We start from the raw sequence: 21632 nt of genomic DNA, 5'->3' as shown, positions 1-21632 counted from the left end.
ATAAAGTAGGGTGAAAAGAAAACAAAAACTAATGTAGATTATCTAAGATCTGATAAATGATGTCTCAACAAAACTGAAGGATGTAATCTATTAATAGCGCTGAGTAACTAGAGCAGACCGCTCAACCTGGGTAGGTCAGGGTTGTCAGTCTCAGTTCTTGGAGGTCATTCTTTAGCTCCCATCAATTCTAAATTAAGACACTATACTATTCATTACATACTACTTAATGATATGGCTTGTACATGCTTTCGTTCTACCACTCAAAATATTTTTCTTTATATCGTACACTTTCCATTTATGAAAAATGAAAAAAATATTTAGTTTTGTAGACAAAGTGGACTAAATTACTAATTATGGTAAACGGATTTTCACCCTCTTGCAGCTTTCCAAATATTTTAAATCGATAAAGACCAGCAGGTGCAAAATGGAGCAGGTTAAACAATCAGCTGTTGACTCCTTTATTATTTGCATTGTGAATTGGTAGGTCATTAAGAAGGTAGGGGTATTCATAGTATTTGAATAGGGTTGTTTTCAAAGAAGCAATTAAGGTTGCTGATCCTTAACAAGTGAATGAACTACAATGAAGCCAAAAAAGCATGTTCCATGTGTATAAATAATTGGCTTCTTGTTAGGAAATGGTCTGGAACCAAAACCTTCCTTTTAGGACCCAAGTTTGACATGATTGACTTAAAAAGACTGGACTGTCCAGCTTGAAGCATTTCTTTACTAATATAAAATGGTTTGGACATATGCTAATTAACAAGCTTGACATGTGTTTACAAGGCCACAGGTTCAATTCTCAACAAAGACTGGGTGCAAGATGCTCAGCAAGTCACAGTTTGCCTGCACTCCACTAATTAGAATATGTAAACAATTGTACTGTAAGTGGGAATTATTTTACACTAAATTCATTACAACAGACTACATGAAACAATGCATGCATTTGGACAAATAAATCATGATTTTCACTCTAACAAAAAATTAACATTAGTCAAAATCAACTCCAAATTGGTAGTTAATTACAACTAGAAGGATCTTATTAGGCCTGCCATCTAAATAAATAATCAAATGTCTTACATTAAATAATGTCTTACAATAATTGAATGTCTTGCATTCAAAATGTGTATGTTTGAATAGATGATACAAGTCTCATGTTAATCAGCCATGTGAGTAAAAATCCTATAAAGCTCCATATCCTCTCCCCTTCTTTTTTATTTTAAAGGACTGCCACCTATCTAGTGGGGTGGCTCACACGCTTGCCTATCAGGAATTACAACATTAAAACACTCTCTTCAACTCCTCTCTAAGACACTTCTTTATCCTGGCCTCTCTTCCTCTTGCCCAGCTAACCTCATAAATTCAGATTTATAGAGCTGCTGGCTTTACATGCCCTTCTGGGATCAATTCTGGGTAAACCTGTCATTCCCTCGTAGTATTAGTCTACGATCAATCCCTAGTGGGATTAATCTATAAAGTCTCAGACCACTACACTATGATTTTCATAGCTTGTAGATGGTTGGGTCTTTTGGACAATCTCTGGAATGAGTACATTTACATGTGCTTTAATACCCTGGTTATCCACAGAAACTCAGTTTCCAAAATGCCATGTACAGTGATCCCTCGCCATATCGCGCTTCGTCTTTCGCGGCTTCACTCCATCGCGGATTTTAAATGTAAGCATATGTGAATATATATCGCGGATTTTTCACTGCTTCGTGGATGTCTGCAGTCTACAGTACGTGTGCTTCCTCAGTTGATTTGCCCATTTGAATTGAAACAAGGGACGCATTTGAATTGAAACAAGGGACGCTATTGGTGGATGGCTGAGAAGCTACCCAATCAGAGCATGCGGTTAAGTTCCTGTGTGCTGCTGATTGGCTCAGCGACGGAGTGCTGCATTAACCAGGAAGTACTAATCTCACTCATTCAGAATTAACGTGCACAAGCGCCAACAGAAGATGCAAATGATTGCAGAAAAGGTAAAAGTTTTGGATATGTTGAAGGAAGGAAACAGCTACACCGCTGCAGGACACCATTACAGCATAAATGAGTCCACGATTCTTTTTATTTAAAAAGGAGGAATAGCATATAAGATCTACGGCCGCAGTGTCTTTTAACCAGGGCGCAAAATGAGTTGCAAGTGGACGTTGTAAGGCAGTAGTCTGGATGGTACCTGCTTTAGGGATTTGGATTGAAGAGTGATGGAAGAAGAACAACGGCGGTGCTAACAGTCGCCTGAAGAGGCTCCTTTAGAAGAGCTGTAACGCTATCCTTTGTTGTGCAGTAAAATTAAACTCATCGTTATCGGACAAGTCGTCGTGTCATTGTTGGTGAGTAACCATAATTAATTATTTACGTACAATACTTATTACATGTACATAGTTTAGTGTCACTGTACACACATTTTATTGTATACAATTTTTCTTGCATTGTACGTATTTATTGATGGTGGCCTGTCTGTCGTAATGGCTGTAACATATGTGATATCGGAGACGCTCGATATCTTTAAAATAATATTTAGGTTTTACTGTATGTAAACTGCGTTTACATACATAATTTCAACGAATCTTACCTAATATCTAAGAGAATACAAAGGGTTTATTCTGTATAATTGTGCGTGAAATGTTTATAATAGTGTGGGAGAGTTTATAAGGGCTTAAAATATATAAAAATAACCACATGAACATATGGTTTCTACTTCGCGGATTTTCTTATTTCGCGGGTGGCTCTGGAACGCAACCCCCGCGATGGAGGAGGGATTACTGTATACCCTAATTCCAGTTAGATAAACTGGTCTCTGATAAATTTCTCAAAGGAAAATGTAGGTCAGGTGATCACATTATTCCTTCTCTTATTTGAAATAATCTGTCTCATTTATTCAGAGATCCCTAAATTTTTGTTGATGAGCTGAACATTCAGTGAGCCTAGCACCATGACCTCAGCAGACACTGGCTACATGCTTGTTTTTGGTTTTAATGGTGGCTGATAATGCTGCTTAACTCTTTTTTGCATACAGCAGTTTAATGATATTGGAGCATTTTGCCAAATAAGAACTCAGTAAGCAGATATTTATCTCTCTATACATGAAAGGAAATCCTGGAATGGAGAGCAAATGCAAGGCTACGATACGTGATAATCTCGAAAGACATTTAAAAGACCCGTGAGACCAAGGAGACTTGCCATGGTGCGTCTCGCGGGGACCGTAAACATGAGACTTGGTGCCAAGAGATTGTCCCAGTGCCGTAGCAAAAAGGATAGCGGCTGTACAGGCTTTAAAAAGATCGAAGGGTAGTGCGACGGCAGCTACCCCAAACGAACGCGAGCAGCGTTATACATCCTGCAAGAAAGAATTCAAACACGCCCGAGGCCAGAAATAAAAGACAGGTATTGCTTTTACAAAGTCATGTGAGACCAGGCAGTGAGACATCATTTAAAACAAGTCAACAGACCTCTAATCTAGCAGTTGTTGGATTGCTTTTGGCAGGCAAGCATCATGTGCTCGGAGCTCTTAAAACAACGACAGGCAGAAGAGGCAGCTAGCAAGCAGCAAAAAGACAGCAAATGATCCAAAGGCATATCCTTAGCGTACGTTCAGCCGCAACACCCTTCACAACACGAGCAGTATTATACGTCTGGGAAGAAAGAGATGTAAACACGCGCGGGGCAGGAAATAAAGAAACAAGTATTGTTTTTACAAAAGGTTTTAAAGTAAAAGTGAAAATAATGCATATGTAACAATTCACAAGAAAATAATCTCTTTAAATTGTAGATTGCCTGCCTAAGGTAAAGTCATCCCTGATGAATGGGGACATGGGAATGAGGGGTTCTTTCATCGGATTAGCGCTATTTCAGATGTTGAATGGCAAAATGGGGGAGGCAGCTTGATGAATGAGCTCTCCAGGACTTAAAACAAATCCAAATCATATTATGTGATATCATCTAATGTGAAATTCTACACCGTACTTCTAGAATTTTTATTTTTATACTGTATTGAGGATTTATTCTGTTCTATGTATTGAACTGTACGGCTCAGAATTAAAAGACAATGAGTAAAATGACAAACTAGAACTTCATAAAGACGTTTACAAACGTTGACGCTAAACACATGCAGAGCAGGTTAGAGACTATGAAACCAGTGAAATTAGAAAGGCTCAAAAAAAAAAAAAAACGGCACTATACACATGTGGAGAAAGTTAAAGGATATGAAAGTAGGAAAATTAGAAAATATAAAAAAAGAAAGTAAAGATCGCAGTAGCGCAAACAAACAAACTGCCTCATTTAACTATACACCAGTCTAACTTTGGTTTTGCACAATAATTACTACACTATTGCACCTTAACACTTAATTCTACTTTATTCACATAATTTTACTTATTTATTATATTCTACTATACTGTTATCTTTCAATCTATGACTTTTTGTTAATTTAACTGATATTCTTCTAACTTTGCACAGTTTTTGATAAGCAGATCAGGATGCATTTCACTGCATGTTGTCCTGTATAACTATGCATGTGACAAATAAAGAATCTTGAGAATTTCAAAAACGGAGTTTACCGCACATGCATTTATTGGTTACTTTGTTAGTGTATATATATTTAACTGTCTGCTTATTTAAAAAGCTACATTTACCCCAGGAGTCAAAAACTTTCTGTCTAGCCCTTGTACAAAAACCTAGACAAAAGCTGGGGTATCACCTTGGTAACCCCATGTAACTTTGGAACGGTGAGAGGAAAATAGCACAACTTTACAGACAGGAGTCCAATGCAGAACTCTACTTACTTTTTTACTTTGTAAAAAAAAAATTATTAACTGCTGATGATGTAGATCGTTTTGTCTGTGCTGAAATTCCAAACAGAGAAACCTGTCCTGACCTCATTAAAAAGATTCAGCATATTGGGACTCGCAAGATTACAAATATTGTTTTTACAGAAGTTCTGAAATAAAAGTGAAATTAATGAAATAGCCATAATTCAAAGAAAAAAAAATCTTAAAAGTGTGTATCCGGAAAACCAAACACAGGGGTTGGCAAGCGAAGCGAGCAAGGGGCGAAGCCCAATAGTATAAAATAAAAAAAACTCAACTGTGTTACACTCATCATACCAGTTTTGTGTGTGCATGTAAACACACTCATACACAGCCCCCATTCTTCTGCTCTGATAGCCTGTGATGACACCCGATGGTCTGCCTCAACAGTAGGCTTCCTCCACCTAATGTACTTTGTTTCAACTCTTGAATTGGGACCATCATAAGTAGCATGTGCGCCTATTACATCAACTGATAAAATACCTGAATATTCTTTAACAAATGAAGCTCATAGCAACTCTGGACAGGATCTTGTTCATAGCAGGGGTATTGTTACTCTCACTGACACCCGCACATAGCTGGCTAATTTGAGTCACCAACCCACCAAAGTGCATGACTGTGTATCAAAAGGGAAATTCACATAACCATGAGGACAGTATGTAAATTCCACTCCCAGCAGCACTATAAAGTGACGCCCAAGCACTGTGAGGTATGCACTCTGTCTATGATAATGTATGCATACTAATTAAACAAAGTAAGAGCTAATATTGACAGTATCCTTTATCAAGAATAAATACGTAAAACAAGGAACACACACTGCAGCTCTAGTCCTACACATACACTACGATTGCCATCCCAGAAAAAAGTTTGGACTCAAAAGTAACATGAAACAGAACTTCTTTAACATTGGAACTATACATTCACAGGGATATGAGCTAAAAAAGAAACAACACAGGGATATCATATGCCAACTTGCATATAACTTGGGCATAAAAATATGAGAAACAAAACATCAATTCAGATTAATCATCACATATGATGATAGCAAATATTGAAGTCAAAAGTACAAACAAGAAATTCAATTAATGAGAACTGTTTAGTTCTATTCAATGATTCTCATCAAGAATTCAATCAATAGTGTAATTTCTGCACACTCTGTATTTATAGAGTGACCTTACATCCAGAGAGCAAAAACTAGAGTTTGTGTCAGCTAAAAGAAAGTGCACAGCCGGCCAAAAACAGAATCTGATATCTGACACCACCAGCTTGTGTTTCACATCAATTAAAACTGTGAAAGCGTCTGTATCTGTAAAGCGATCGAAAGGTAAACCACTGCACTTACTACTAGGGTACATTTTAGATTTCAGTTTTATTTTTAATAATGCACAAATGTAAACTGTTATACTATGTAAATATGCACATTATCAAAGGTTCTATTAATAAAGGGAACTAAGTACAAAAGAAAAAGTTACCTTTAACACAATAGTAGAATACTCTTAAAATTGCAAACATCCACAGAAAGCACAAAGAGTTACCTACAATGTTATGTCACCCACCTGCACTAGCAGGGACAATTTCCCACAACTCTAACAAAATAAGCAAACAAAGGTGAAACATTATAGCACTCTGTGGTTAAGCCATCCAGAAAAGCTGGTAATAGCTAATGGTCCAAAAAGTAAATAAAATTATATTTGTAGTCAATACATTTCAGACTTGGAGAAGGGCTACAGTAGTATGATTCCAGGAATTCACAGAAATACAATGACTGGTAAAATACTGCATTAACCACAACAAGATTACATTCCCTGCCATAACCTTTTGTACAGGTTACAAAACTGATCGTATGGAATAAAAAGAGTGGTTTCAAACAGTCCTAATTTATTGTTTCAGCTAAAGGCCTGAGTCAAATGCTGATTTCTGCTTTTCAAAAGGAATCCTTATTAGGTTTCTCGTTTAAATAGTTCTGAACTGAACAGATGAGTTAAAAATAAAAACTGTCAATATTCAATTTCTCAAAAATGCCACACACCTCAGCAGACATAAGGTGCTCAAGCCAAGCACATGCAGAGCAGATGGTTGTTCTTTCATATTACATTTTTAAGCATGTGGTTTTCTCACAGTCGGCATGTGTGTGTTTCTTTTGTGTCTACGTCACTTGCAGCACAAGCACATTCAATGCAGACAAGTCCACATGAACACAAAAATAGGAGATGCGTGAAAAACTCTCTAAAGAGTACAATTCAACTGCTCTTCAATGCCTGAAGTGAATGGAGGATTTTATTTTGGCTACAGCCTTTATAAAATGCTTTTTCCATGACTTTAATTTGAACTCATTGTTACAGATAAACAAGGACAGCAGTCATTACCAGTTAAATACTTATCGTTAATTTCAAATAAATGAGGCACCTGAAAACATCAAGGGTTCCACACTGGGCTAAAACCTTTGGTTACAACCTTTAATAAGATTTGTCAAGCCTTTAATTTAAACCGACTGTTTAACTAGGCATTTTATTTCCCCAAGGTTACAAATACACAAGGGCAGCAGTCCCTACCTGCTACATATTTCTTGTTAATTTCCAAGAAATGGAGGACCAGAAAACATCAAGGGTCCCAAACACAGCTCTTCCCATGTAAGGGATTAAAATCATTGTTCTGAGGCTACTAGATTACAACAGGAATCCTTAATTATGTTGAAATAATTTTAACTTGATTATTGAACAGTAAAGGAAGACATAACATCCTGAGAGCTGCTGATAATCATCAGATAAGGCACATTTTTTGTATATGAAAAATAGGAATCATTCAGTCTTAAATGTATTTATTTTCAATACTCATTTAGTCTAATACATAGTTGAGGAGTATTAACTATAAGGCCCTGGATAAGAAAAAAGAAAAGTCTTCTGCAAAAAACACTTGAACATACACTCACAGTGAGCCAATTTAGAGACGCCAATTACATAAACACTAACTGTTCCGGGATGTCAGAGTTGATAAGAATACTTAGCATACACATGTAAACTCCACACAGACAGAGAGAGGAACAAGAATCAAATCCAGGGTTCATGTAGCTGGGGAGGCAGTAGTGCTATAATATTTATCTTATAGATATAGTACAGGGTGGTACAGGGAAACGAGAAATTTTCATTTGATGTTCAATGCATGAATAAACACATTACAAAATGCATTTAATGATCAAATGTATTGTACAGGATATGCAATTAATGATGGTAATAAATATTCATTGAATATTTATTTTATGTTTTGAAGAAAACATCATGAAGGTGTTGTCCATTTCTCAGTACACATTCTGACAGCCTGTTGTGGAAATTCTACATTTCTCGATGTAACATGTCAAGAGGAATGCCAGCGATTTCCTCTTCAGTCCTGCTTTTTAGTTCAGCAATGGTTGCAGGATGTGTGTGGTACACTTGACTTTTAAGATGTCCCCACAGAAAAAAAAAAAAAAAATCACAAACAGTGAGATCTGGGGATCTCGGAGGACATGGAATGTCACCATTGCATGAAATGACGTGCCTTCCAAACAATCATCGAACAGCTGCCATCGATTGTCGGGCACTAGGCAAAGTGGCTCCACTTAGGGAATACTTTTTTTTAAGGCTGAACCAGTTTCTTCGAAATTCCACACCCATGTTGTAATCTGGAGTATGTGAATTTCCCCTTGGGATTAATAAAGTATCTATCTATCTATCTACAGTGGTGTGAAAAACTATTTGCCCCCTTCCTGATTTCTTATTCTTTTGCATGTTTGTCACACAAAATGTTTCTGATCATCAAACACATTTAACCATTAGTCAAATATAACACAAGTAAACACAAAATGCAGTTTGTAAATGGTGGTTTTTATTATTTAGGGAGAAAAAAAAATCCAAACCTACATGGCCCTGTGTGAAAAAGTAATTGCCCCCTGAACCTAATAACTGGTTGGGCCACCCTTAGCAGCAATAACTGCAATCAAGCGTTTGCGATAACTTGCAATGAGTCTTTTACAGTGCTCTGGAGGAATTTTGGCCCACTCATCTTTGCAAAATTGTTGTAATTCAGCTTTATTTGAGGGTTTTCTAGCATGAACCGCCTTTTTAAGGTCATGCCATAGCATCTCAATTGGATTCAGGTCAGGACTTTGACTAGGCCACTCCAAAGTCTTCATTTTGTTTTTCTTCAGCCATTCAAAGGTGGATTTGCTGGTGTGTTTTGGGTCATTGTCCTGTTGCACCACCCAAGATCGCTTCAGCTTGAGTTGACAAACAGATGGCCGGACATTCTCCTTCAGGATTTTTTGGTAGACAGTAGAATTCATGGTTCCATCTATCACAGCAAGCCTTCCAGGTCCTGAAGCAGCAAAACAACCCCAGACCATCACACTACCACCACCATATTTTACTGTTGGTATGATGTTCTTTTTCTGAAATGCTGTGTTCCTTTTACGCCAGATGTAACGGGACATTTGCCTTCCAAAAAGTTAAACTTTTGACTCATCAGTCCACAAGGTATTTTCCCAAAAGTCTTGGCAATCATTGAGATGTTTCTTAGCAAAATTGAGACGAGCCCTAATGTTCTCTTTGCTTAACAGTGGTTTGCGTATTGGAAATCTGCCATGCAGGCCGTTTTTGCCCAGTCTCTTTCTTATGGTGGAGTCGTGAACACTGACCTTAATTGAGGCAAGTGAGGCCTGCAGTTCTTTAGACGTTGTCCTGGGGTCTTTTGTGACCTCTCGGATGAGTCGTCTCTGCGCTCTTGGGGTAATTTTGGTCGGCCGGCCACTCCTGGGAAGGTTCACCACTGTTCCATGTTTTTGCCATTTGTGGATAATGGCTCTCACTGTGGTTCGCTGGAGTCCCAAAGCTTTAGAAATGGCTTTATAACCTTTACCAGACTGATAGATCTCAATTACTTCTGTTCTCATTTGTTCCTGAATTTCTTTGGATCTTGGCATGATGTCTAGCTTTTGAGGTGCTTTTGGTCTACTTCTCTGTGTCAGGCAGCTCCTATTTAAGTGATTTCTTGATTGAAACAGGTGTGGCAGTAATCAGGCCTGGGGGTGGCCATGGAAATTGAACTCAGGTGTGATACACCACAGTTAGGTTATTTTTTAACAAGGGGGCAATTACTTTTTCACACAGGGCCATATAGGTTTGGATTTTTTTTTCTCCCTAAATAATAAAAACCACCATTTACAAACTGCATTTTGTGTTTACTTGTGTTATATTTGACTAATGGTTAAATGTGTTTGATGATCAGAAACATTTTGTGTGACAAACATGCAAAAGAATACGAAATCAGGAAGGGGGCAAATAGTTTTTCACACCACTGTATCTATCTAATCACATTAACAGACGGGACACGATCATGACATCCTAACTGGTAATGACGCCAAAATTCCCCTTGTGCAGCAGTCACACTATCATCATTCTTATAAAAGGCTTTCACGGCAAACGCTCATTGCACCCCTCACCCCCCACTGCTCCATTATAACTAATAGCAAGGTGTTCTAAATGAGGTTGCATTGGTCCCAAACAACTGCTGATGCCCCAGGGTCTCCAGCACCCAGTTCCAAAATTTCCCATTTCCCTGTGCCACCCATGCTTTATATAGCAATCAAGATTACAATACTGTATTGTAAAGTAACAAAAGAAATGGAATAGCTGCATTAATAAGAGCCCTAGAATGACAGCATACAACTCTTTGTCCTACAATGACATTTGCAAAAACATCTCTCAGGCTGTTTTCAAACCTCCTACTGAGTCTACAAACAGAGACACAAGTAGGCAAATAAAAAGGGCTTCAATTAGGATGCAAATTTAGTCTCTTTTTTAAAGTTTAGGCGTAACAGATACGAAGAGCCAACCTATACTCCTCAGAGAATAGAAGTGGAGGAATATGTCCTGTGCCACAGTACGCAAGTATTTAAAATTATTTTAAACTGTGTATTCCGATTACTAACATAGATTAAACTGGTGGCAGAACAGAATCACAGACTTCAAAAAGAAACAAAAAACATTCAAACAGTAAAATATTGCTCATTTACAAAAAGCTCTCAGGTTAAAAAACATTTTAATTTTCTTCAGAATTTTCATGAGCTGCAGGTAAGATATTGATCACCAGCAACATACAACAAGTTACTAGATTTACTCTTTCCAATATACTGAAGAATCTGACAATGTTAGAACATTCTGGCTCAGGCCACTTAGAGAGCGTGAGATAGAATCTGAAAGCAATACCATCTCTTGGTTGACCTGAAGATCAATCACCCTGGAAGAAAGTGGATCTACAAGTATGGCTGGTAAAGTGGACATCAGGTCCAACCTCCTCAGCTTATTGCCTTTACTATCCAACTCTCACTAAAAGAATCTGTTTGAAAACAGTTAATAGTATATAAACAAAAATGTAAACTAGAGCAAATAAAAACTTGCATTCCGATGATGACATTGGTTAATATTTGAAGCTTTTTAGCTTGTTAAAATAACAAAAACGAACAAGAGTGTGTTCCCAACATCTTTCATGAGCAAGGAATTAAATGTCTTTTTAATTAAGTTTAATTATTCCTTATTATTATATTATTAATGACTTGACAAAGACAAAATGTATTTCCATGGCAAAAGGTTTTTTGAATGTGAATTTGATTAAGCAAGGCTATTATATTAACTGTTACTTGAAACAATAAAACAAAACAACGGTAATTAGCGGTACATTCTTATCTGTCAGGTAAGCCCCATTAAATTATATGAGACATTGTTTGTAGTGCAGAGTCTTCAAGGTTTGCAAGCAAAAATGAAAAGCAAAACCAGCAACTAAGCACATGGGCTGAAATCTTACAATACAAGATATGCAATCTAAACGTGCATATTTTCTGTCACATCTAGTTCCTTACTTTATTATCTAATCATCATGTGGTGCATTTTGATGCTAAATTAAAAATTATTTGTCCTAGTAGGTCCATGGAAAACAGCGACTCATATTAGCCCTCAGCTTACATTACAAATTCAGATTTGTTTGACATTTTAAAACTGTCAAAACATTTCTCATCAAAATTCAAGTTTACTATCAATAAAAAGGAAAAATGGAATACCGTGGTATTTTAGGTTCATTATTCTCTTAACTCTGACAAATTCACTCAAGCATGCACTCATTTATATTACTGTTCCCCCTAGGTATTTATTATTCTCTAGTGGAATTCTATTTATCGTATTTTGACTATGTGATTGACAAACGTGACTCCATTATTGTTCACCTCTTATTACAAGAAGGAAGTCTGAGATTTATTTTTAGAATGTGCTTAAGTAACTTGGACCCACAGTTCCTAAACCAACGAAAGAAATATCTTTTCTTTACAAAGACAGTCACACTGTTAAGGGAATAAAAGAACAAACAATTAACAAATGACGACCATTATTAGGACTGCAATATTTGGACTGCTCACTGTGCCTTTCAAAAAAGGCAGGACAAATAGGTCACAGATTTTAATAACTTTTGACATGTAGCAATACTTTTATAAGGAATAAAATGTAACCAGGACAACAGTGCAACAGATCTGTACAAAAAGACTCCATATGTCAGGTTAAATTACAAAATTTACCTAAGCCCAATTTGTGTGTGAAATTAGAGACCAAAACACCCAGGTGAATATTAACAGGTGAAATTAAGCCCACTGACAAATGGTTGAGTGTCAGCTTCATTTGTCAGAATACTATAGGACTATAGTTGAGCAACGGTCTTCTGCCCTCCAACAGACAGATTGGGACATGGTTCTGCTTAAAAGTGCCTAGAGTAATATTCAAGTGGAATAACATCCACCCTAGCATTCAAGGATTTTCAGATTTTAATTCTGATATCATTTGTTACAAAACAACTCTGGTTTTCTTCCTACATCCTCAAACACATGTGCAGTAGATCACTTGGTGACTCTATATTATTCTCAGTGTGTGCACAGGTGTGTGGCCTGCAAAGGACTGACACTTTGTCCAGGGTGGTTACTGCCTTGTACACAAGCTGCTAGCAAATGGCTCCTATTCCCTACATCTCTAAATTGGTTTAAGTGGGTTCGAAAATGTATGCATCTACTGATAAATGCAACATCACCTACATGACATTTATTTGTTGTCAGGTAAATGACAGCATCTGCCCAGAACTGCAATATACTTTTAAGCAGAACCTTTTAAACTTAATGATATGTGAACTACCAAAACAAAGGAGGACTTTATTTAGGGCAGTATGGTGGCACAGTGGTAACACTGTTGCTTCAGAGTAAGGAGACTGGGGTTTGTGTCCAGTGTCCTCTCTGAGTAAGTTTTCTCTGGGTGCTAAGGTTTCCTCCCACTGTTCAAAGACATGCAGGACTGATGAGTTGGCAATGCTAAAGTGGCCCTAGTTAATGTGTGCTGGGTGTGTGTGTGTGTTCACCCTACAATAGACTAGCGCCCTGTGCAGGGTTTTGCTCCTGCCTTGCGCCCAATGCTATCTGTGATAGGCTTCCACACCCCCTTGAGAGCCTGGTCTGGATTTAGAAAGTTAAAAAAATGACATGACTTGACTTTATTTAATTACTGGCATCAGATCTTTTCCTAACTCCTTCAAATATCTTTAATACTACATTCTTGTTTCTACTTGTACTGGAATTATTTTAAAACTTTGTCCATAGTTGAGCTTCATTTCACCACTATAGGACTGCCTTTCTTAATTTTTCTTGTTATTTTTTTTTTTTTTTTTTGGCTAAGTAAAGCACCTTAGGGTGGTTTCAAGCTGCAAATGCAGAATATAAAACGCAGTTTAATATTCCAGTGTGTAAAATGGCACTCCTATATTTGAAGGCGATAATAGCCAAAAAAGAAAAGGGCAGGTACTTATCTTATGGCAAGACTAAAGATTAACGTTTCCAAGATTCAAACAGCAAAATCCACAAATGAGATCACTGCCTGTTGTGGTGGTGTGATCACAACTGATAAAGGAATAATGTTCGGTTTTTATTGCAGCAACGGAAGTGTAAGGAAAGGTGTTAAAAGAAACTTTGTGAATGTTTGCTTCAAACTCAAGTCCCTGCTCTCGTTGTGGGTATGCCATGTCTTACTCAGGCATCAGGTGATTGTGGTAACTGCTAGTTCTATTTTCATCCTCTTCACAGTGCTGCTGTGAGCTCAGCAATATGTTTAACCTCATCATCTCAAGTCATTTTACAAAACCATTTTTATCTCCAGCAGGCATGCCTAATTACAGTTACTATGACAGAGCAAAACGTATTACTGAAACATCTACAATTCCTTCCTATCCAGTACCAGCACATATACAACTTCATCCTGAGACAGTTTTACTGGACTGAACTTTGATTCTGGCCATTCTGTAGACTCATTAGAGTCAAACAGAAAGCTATTTTTGCAGTCAACTTGCATAGCTGTTTTTCTTTTTCGTTGACACTTCAATAATTGTCAATGTTCTACCACTGAAAACATTTTGAGTAGTATGCAGTATATAATTTACTTTCAGTATCTCTTTTTCCAACTTTGTCATGCAGACAAGTTTCAGTGTTTTACGCTACCAACAATCAAATAACATTTTTCAAGTGCTCCTGAAGTGTTTCTCAAAAACCCCAAACTGCTGGTACTTTCCAACAAAATGTTGTTACACCTGTAGAATCCTCTTATTAAAGAACAAAAGAATGAAAATACAAAGCAATTTAGAAAAGGCACACATGAATGAATACACCAGGGCCTGGTGACACTCCAGGAAACACCCTTCTGTGCAATAAAATGCTGTACTGACCTTGCCCAAAAACACAATAACTGACTAATGTAATTACATATGAACTGAAGTATTTCTGCTGATGGAAAAATATAACTAAAAAGTGTGTCAAATGTTACAAATATATACACAGTGTACACAGTTTTGTCTTCTCTCCCTCTATAAATATTAGAAGACATTAATCTTGCAACTTTCACTACATTATATTGACCTAAAATACATTAAAAAGCTATCAGTATCATATTTATTTAATAAATATAAAGCAATTGCAGATATCTGAAAGAAGATTAAGAAAATCAGTTGAGATAATTGGAATACTGTATATCTTGTCATGAAAGACAAATCCAGAACGCAGGGTCTAAAATACTGTATAACATTTTGATTAATTGTTCAGGTGTCTGCTATGTTAAATCAAAAAACGTAAAATTGGTCTGTTCTGTAAATAAACATGTCTGTGCAAGTGTCCTGTAATAAATTTGTATCCCACCAGTTTCGATTCTTGCCTTGTATTGATGCTGCAAGAAAAGACTTCATCTCCAAAGACTGGAAATGTATATTCACAAAATGAACAGCTCAACAGAGGCTCAGGTGCATGACAAACAGCCAGTCAATAAAAAGTTGTAAAATGTAATGAAGGGGTAAAGAATGCCTGGAAACATGCTGTAATTTTGTGGAACAAAATGACATTATTTAATTTGCCTTTAATAATAAAATGTCTTTCAATTTGCAATCTATTGATGCTCTGCTTACCATGAAGAAACTACAATAATGAACATCAAACTTGTATATCATTAATCAATCATTAATCGAATGAGAATATCTGAAGCCTACCTTACAGGATTTAAGTATTCAACATTACCTTAAAAAAAAAAAAAAAGAAGTACCACCAAAATATTTTCTATAATTTTAAATATCCGTCAAATGATTTTACAGGCCAATTAAGAAAAGGTAGGATTGGTGCTTTTAAAGGTTACTGGAAGACATCATTTCAGTCATGTGATGCGGGCCACTGCTTGCAAAATGCTTCAGTGATTAAAAGATCATAGCTTCTGTTTAAACAAATAGTCAAAGAAACTTTCAAATAAGACCCTAAACATGTGGATTTTCACAGGCAACAATCTAAACAACAAATAAACTAACTGTAAATTATGTACTTATACAGCAACTACAGACTTCTGGGTAATCATAAACATGCACCATTTTATTGTTCTTCAACGTATCTTATCCATTCATCCACTTTATGCTCCTGCTCACTCCACACCAGGGGCATGGGCAACTGGAATACCCTCTGCAAGTTTAGCATAACATCAGGAACAAACCATGAATGGTAAGCCTAAGCAGAAATATAATCTGTATAGAGACTCATATGCACATATGTTATCCCAGGGATGTTCTGTTCGTCTTCATTTCAAATAAACACTGATTGTATGCTTGCTCATTGAGCTGGTGTATGGATACGAGTTTACACACCAAGGAATGAATTAGAGAATGGCTGCTTAATTCATTCCAAATTGAGGCACAGTGGGAAAATATTTTTTATTGTTGTAATTATTTTAACCAGATTTTAATTTTGTGGTGTACTCAAGTCTTTGTTTAACCAGACTTTGTTTCCCATTTTCTAAATTCACTGTAAAGCTTCTGAAATCCAAACTGTCTGGACTATGCTTTTCATTGCAATTAACAAAAAGGAGCTCTATTGATAAATGTCTGTTCAGATCTTTAGATTCTTCTTTGATGTTTCTGTCAACTTCCCATTGTAAATCATTTTAAAATAAGGGAGTGCAGGTCCAATAAGCAGGTAATATGAGGCAACACATACAGTAAAAGTAAAAAGTATGTGAACCCTTTGGAATTATCTGGTTTACTGCAAGAATTTGTCATAAAAAGTGATCTGATCTTTATCTAAGTCACAGGTACTGATATACACAATGAGCTTAAGCCAATGACACACAAAAAATTCTACTCTTTCATGTCTTTATTTTACAAACGCATTCAACGTTCACAGTGGTAGTGGAAAAAGTAAGTGAACCTTGGGATTTAATAACTGGTTGACCCTCCTTTGGCAGCAATGACCTCAACCAGGCGCTTCCTGTAACTGCAGATCAGACCTGCACATCGCGGGTGGGGGGAATTTTAGCCCATTCTTCCCTACACAACTGTCTTAACTCTTCCATATTCTTTGGTTGTCTTCTGTGTATAGCTCTCTTCAAGTCATTCTACAGCATCTCAATAGGATTGAGATCTGGGCTCTCACTGGGCCACTCCAAAAGGCTGTTTGTTGTTCTGAAGTCATTGTGCTGTGTATTTGCTGCAATGTTTGGGGTCATTGTTCTGTTGCATCACCCAGCCTCTTCTGAGCTTAAGTTGATGGACAGACATCCTCACATTGTCCTGGAGAATTTGTAAACTTGTGAATTCATTTTCCCCTTAAATGACGGCAAGCTGTCCAGGCCCTGATGCAGCAAAGAAGGCCCAAATCATGATATTCCCTCCACGTACATTACTGTAGGGATGATGTTTTGATGTTGATAAGCAGTGCCCTTTTTACGCCAAATGAAGTTCTGTTTGTTCCTCCCAAATAGTTCAATTTTGGTTTCATCACTCCACAAAACATTTTCCCAGTACCGTTGTGGAGTGTCCAAGTGCTCTTTCACAAACTTCAGACATTCAGCAATGTTCTTTTTTGATAGCAGTGGCTTCCTTCTTGGTGTCCTGCCATGGGCTCCTTTCTTGTTCAATGTTTTGCGTATAGTTAATTACTTCTTCAAGTCCTTTGCTGTCACTCTAGGGTTCTTCTTTACCTCACTGCTGACTTTGCGTTGTGCTCTTGGGGTCATCTTGGCAGGGTGCCCACTTCTAGGCAGAGTAGCCACAATATCAAATTGTCTCCATTTATAGACAACTTGCCTAACAGTAGACTGATGAATATCTAAAATCTTTGAGATGACTTTGTAACCCTTTCCAGTCTTATGTAGATTAACAATTCTCGACCGTAGCTCTTCAGACAGCCCTTTTGTGTGAGGCATGATTCCCATTTGGATATGCTTCTTTGTCAAAAGCTCAAACTTAAACTTTATAGTGTTTTTTATCAATCAAAGTAATTCTAGGCCACACCTCTGAACTCATTTCATTAAACTTTTTAAAAAGTCATTAGCTTTGTGTTCACTTACTTTTTCCAACCTTCAGTTTCACAGTTTGAATGACTTATTCAATATGGTCAAAAATTCTCTGAAAATATGTATATCTTTAGTTATAGGAGACTGTGTTTGTTCATTATTGTGACTGACATGAAGATACGACCATGTTTTATATGGGAATTAGACATAAATATAGCTAATTCCTAGGGGTTCACATACTTTTTACTTTGACTGTATTGTCATTTGTGTATAAGCTTGTTTAATACCAAAACACTAGAAAGTAAAGACAAAATTAATAGTTATCCCAAGGTTACCACCTCTTATTAGTTATCAATTCATACATCACAAATCAGCCTGATAGTGAATTTCAGTTGCAGCCAAGAATTAACCTCTGACATAGAGACTTGTTATAATGACACCTGCAGCTAATCTGGAGCGAAATGGGTTGGAACAGAGCATCACTTTAGGTTTTGAATATTGTGCAATCAATATAAAGAGAATGTCAACTTTCTTTGTGCTTGTACTGCACCATATGTGCCACATAAAGCTTTTGCACCCCGAAAAGAACATAACATACAGGAACAGAATTATGTTGTTGTGGCTAACATTACTTAAGAACTGCAGTTCAGTAACTGAGAAATTGGTCAATAACAAAGTATACCTGAGCACAACTCAAGTCAAGTCACTTAATCTGTTAGTCTCCCAAGTGCTTGCATAAGCAGTTCTGGTAGAAAAAACAAGGGAAATAAAGAAATAATGTATACACTCACTGAGAATATTATTAGGAACACCTGTACACCTGCTTCTACAAGCAGTTATCTACTCAGGCAATCTAGTGGTAGCAGTCCTATGCAGATACAGACCAGGAGCATCAGTTAATATTCACATCAAACACCAGAATTGGGTAAAAATGTGACCTTGGTGATTTCGACCATGGCATGATTGTTGGTGGCAGACATGATGCTTGAGAATTTCTATAACTGCTGGCCTCCTGTGATTTTCATGCACAACAGCCTCTTAAGTCTACTCACAATGATGCAGAAAACAAAAAGTATCCAATAAGCAACAGTCCTGTGGGTGGGAATGCTTTGTAGATCAGAGAGTTCAGAGGGACCAGACTAGTTTGAATGGAAAGAGTGGCTATGGTAATTCATATAAACCAGTCTATACAACTGAGGTAAGGCAGAAAAGCACCTCAGAATCCACAACACATTGAACTTTGAAGCTGATGGGCCATAACAGCAGATGACCACGTCGGCTTCCACTCCTGTCAGCCAACAACAGGCTGCAGTGGGCACAGGCTAACCAAAACTGGAATGGCTGACGACAGAAAAAATGTAACCTGGTCTGATGAATCTCAATTACTACTCCGAGTTTGAAACCCAACAACAAGAGTCCACACACCCAACCTGCCTTGGGTCAACTGTCCAGCCTGGTGGTGTTGGTGTTATGGAGTATGAAATGTTTTCTTGGCACACTTTGGACCTGTTAATAGCAATCAATCATTGCTTAAATGCCACAGCCTACCTGAATATTGTTGCAAACCATGTGCATCCCTTCAAGGCCACAATTTACCCACCTTTTTAATGGCTACTTCCAGAATGATAATGCACATGTCATAAAGCAAACTGGTTTCACGAACATGACAAAGAGCGCAGTCACCAAATTTGAATCCAAAAGAACAACTTTGGGATGCAATAGAACGGGACATTCACAGCATGAAGGTGCAGCTGAGAAATCTGCAGACACTGGGTGATGCAAACATATCAACAGGGACAAGAAATTTCAAAGAAATGTTTCAAGAGTACTTTGAGAGCAAAGAGAGGCCATACCCAGTATTTATATAGTGTTCTAATAATTTGCTCAGTGAGGGTAGATCCATAAGGCTGAAAAACTGACAAATTTTAAAATCACTGTATTATTATATGGCGTCTTTCACATGGCTTATGGAAGGGGACTATATGAGATATTTGATAGTGCTAGATATGAAAAGGATTATATAAGACTGACCAATGGATATTTACCTGATAAATGCTAAACATATTTATTGTCTCTGTCCGTACGTGACGAAATTCTAACTCTGTAGTGGCTTCGTGTCAGTATTAAAGGATCGGTACTGCCTGTGCGGATGACTTAATATCAAAGAAACATTAAAGTCACAGCACGTGCTTCACATGTCAGTGTAGTGGTCCGGCAGACGTTTGTGAAACCTGCCACGTGCGATTTGTTGCCGAGTTGTCTCCATCAATGAATATAATACAGTATACAGCACAAAGAACCTCATAGGGCTCTTATGCCGATGGAGAAGTTTTAAAAAACTAAAGTCACACCACACATGTCAGACGTTTAATAAAAACGAGGAAAACTGCGGTAAAAGCAAAGTTTATTTCCCGTTCTCCGTGGAGTTGTTTTTAAAGACTTCAAGAAGTCCAGTAAACTTTCAAAGGCAGTGATTTGCCAGGCTCGATTCGACTTAGTCTTGGCACCGCTTTGGCTTCATCAGACCTTCCTATTCACTGTAAAGATTAATCACTGACAAGATCGAGCATGTCGCGTCTCCCCTTTCCCTCCAGCCTGCGGCTCGTCTCCCTGCCACAGTTCTCAACTCCGTGTCCGCTGGGCCTTTCCTGGCAAGTCCTTCAGGCTTTTTCATTTGAGCTCAGAAAGGATTACAGCACACCGGTGACACAACACAAACGGAGCAATGCAAAGTACAGAAGAGAGCGCAGCTCAGACACATGCGCTTTCAATCGCTACATCACTTTTTAAAATTACCGTTTAAAAAAAAAACTTCCCTGTCTTTGTATTGAGAATCTCCCCCCATCCCCCACAAATCAGAGGCAAACAAGTCAATTCAAACACGCGTGCGTCTCCAAAAGCAAGGACTTACCCCATCAGCCAATCCATGGTTTTAGTCCTAGAAAAGAAGGATAATCCACTAAAAAGCTGGAGGTGCCCCTCCTGCTTTTAACGGACCCCCTTTTATCGCCGGCTGTCAGCCGCTTTCGTTTTGCTGTTGTTTCGTGTTTATTCCGTAGCGTTATCCACTTGCTGCTTACTATCAATAACCCCAAGAGCATCCACCGTGACAGCAGGTCCGGAGCTGCTCCTCAGGCTGCATTGACTTTCGAGGTTACAGCTGTGAAGTGCCTCGCTGATTTCTTTGGGTCTGTGCTCCGCGTGATAGACACTCCACGCGCCCGTTCAGGTTCAGAGTCTCTTTCCTGAATGCAATCTCAATTTTAAGGTTAAGGTTAGCAGGAGTCCTCCGAGTAACTGTTCCTCCTTCCTCCGGCATGAACCTTAGGACTACTGCCGCTACATCTATTGCAGCCACATACAGGAAATCCGGAAGTAAACACAGAACCAATCCCCCACCATCACCACCCCCTTCCTCGCGGTTCGCGCAGCTTCCTGTCCCGCCACCGGAAGAAGAATGGCCGCAAGGTACCACGGGAATTGAAGTGAATAGAGTAGATTGTATGGGATCCATCCATCCATCCATTTCCCAACCCGCTGAATCCGAACACAGGGTCACGGGGGTCTGCTGGAGCCAATCCCAGCCAACACAGGGCACAAGGCAGGAAACAATCCTGGGCAGGGTGCCAACCCTAAGCAGTGTATGGGATCTTACATACAAACTTTTTGTTGTATTTACACACAGTAAAATATGAAGTGAAATGCTTACTTTCTTAGGATTCTTCATTAGAAGAAAAGAAAAAGACTATCCCAAATAGAAATCTGTTTGCAGCAGGCAACTACAAAACATTGGGCACTGTTACACAGATACAAGATAATAAGCTGTCACGCATGTGCATGAGAGTAACACCTTCTAGGTTTGCAATACCAGCAAGGGCGAGAGAACGGTATTGTCTGTTTTCTTCCTCACAGCACCAATGAGACCCCCTTTAAAGGCAACTGACCCCCACCTCCCCACACT

General features: G+C 38.1%; 1 protein-coding gene across 1 annotated transcript in view; it reads right to left on the bottom strand.

The window, feature by feature from the left end:
- LOC114647335 (MOB kinase activator 2-like) overlaps positions 1–21031 on the bottom strand; it is a 254024-nt gene extending 232993 nt beyond the window's left edge. The window contains exon 1 of the mRNA XM_028796030.2: positions 20583–21031. Within this exon, the coding sequence (XP_028651863.1) occupies positions 20583–20599 (17 nt within the window). The 5' untranslated portion in view covers positions 20600–21031. The remainder of the gene's footprint in view (positions 1–20582) is intronic.
- Positions 21032–21632: the final 601 nt, after the last annotated feature.

The sequence above is a fragment of the Erpetoichthys calabaricus genome, chromosome 2 (assembly GCF_900747795.2).
Source record: "Erpetoichthys calabaricus chromosome 2, fErpCal1.3, whole genome shotgun sequence".
Taxonomy (NCBI): domain Eukaryota; kingdom Metazoa; phylum Chordata; class Cladistia; order Polypteriformes; family Polypteridae; genus Erpetoichthys; species Erpetoichthys calabaricus.
Note: the sequence above shows the minus strand (reverse complement) of the source record. Positions and strands in the feature narration are given on the sequence as shown.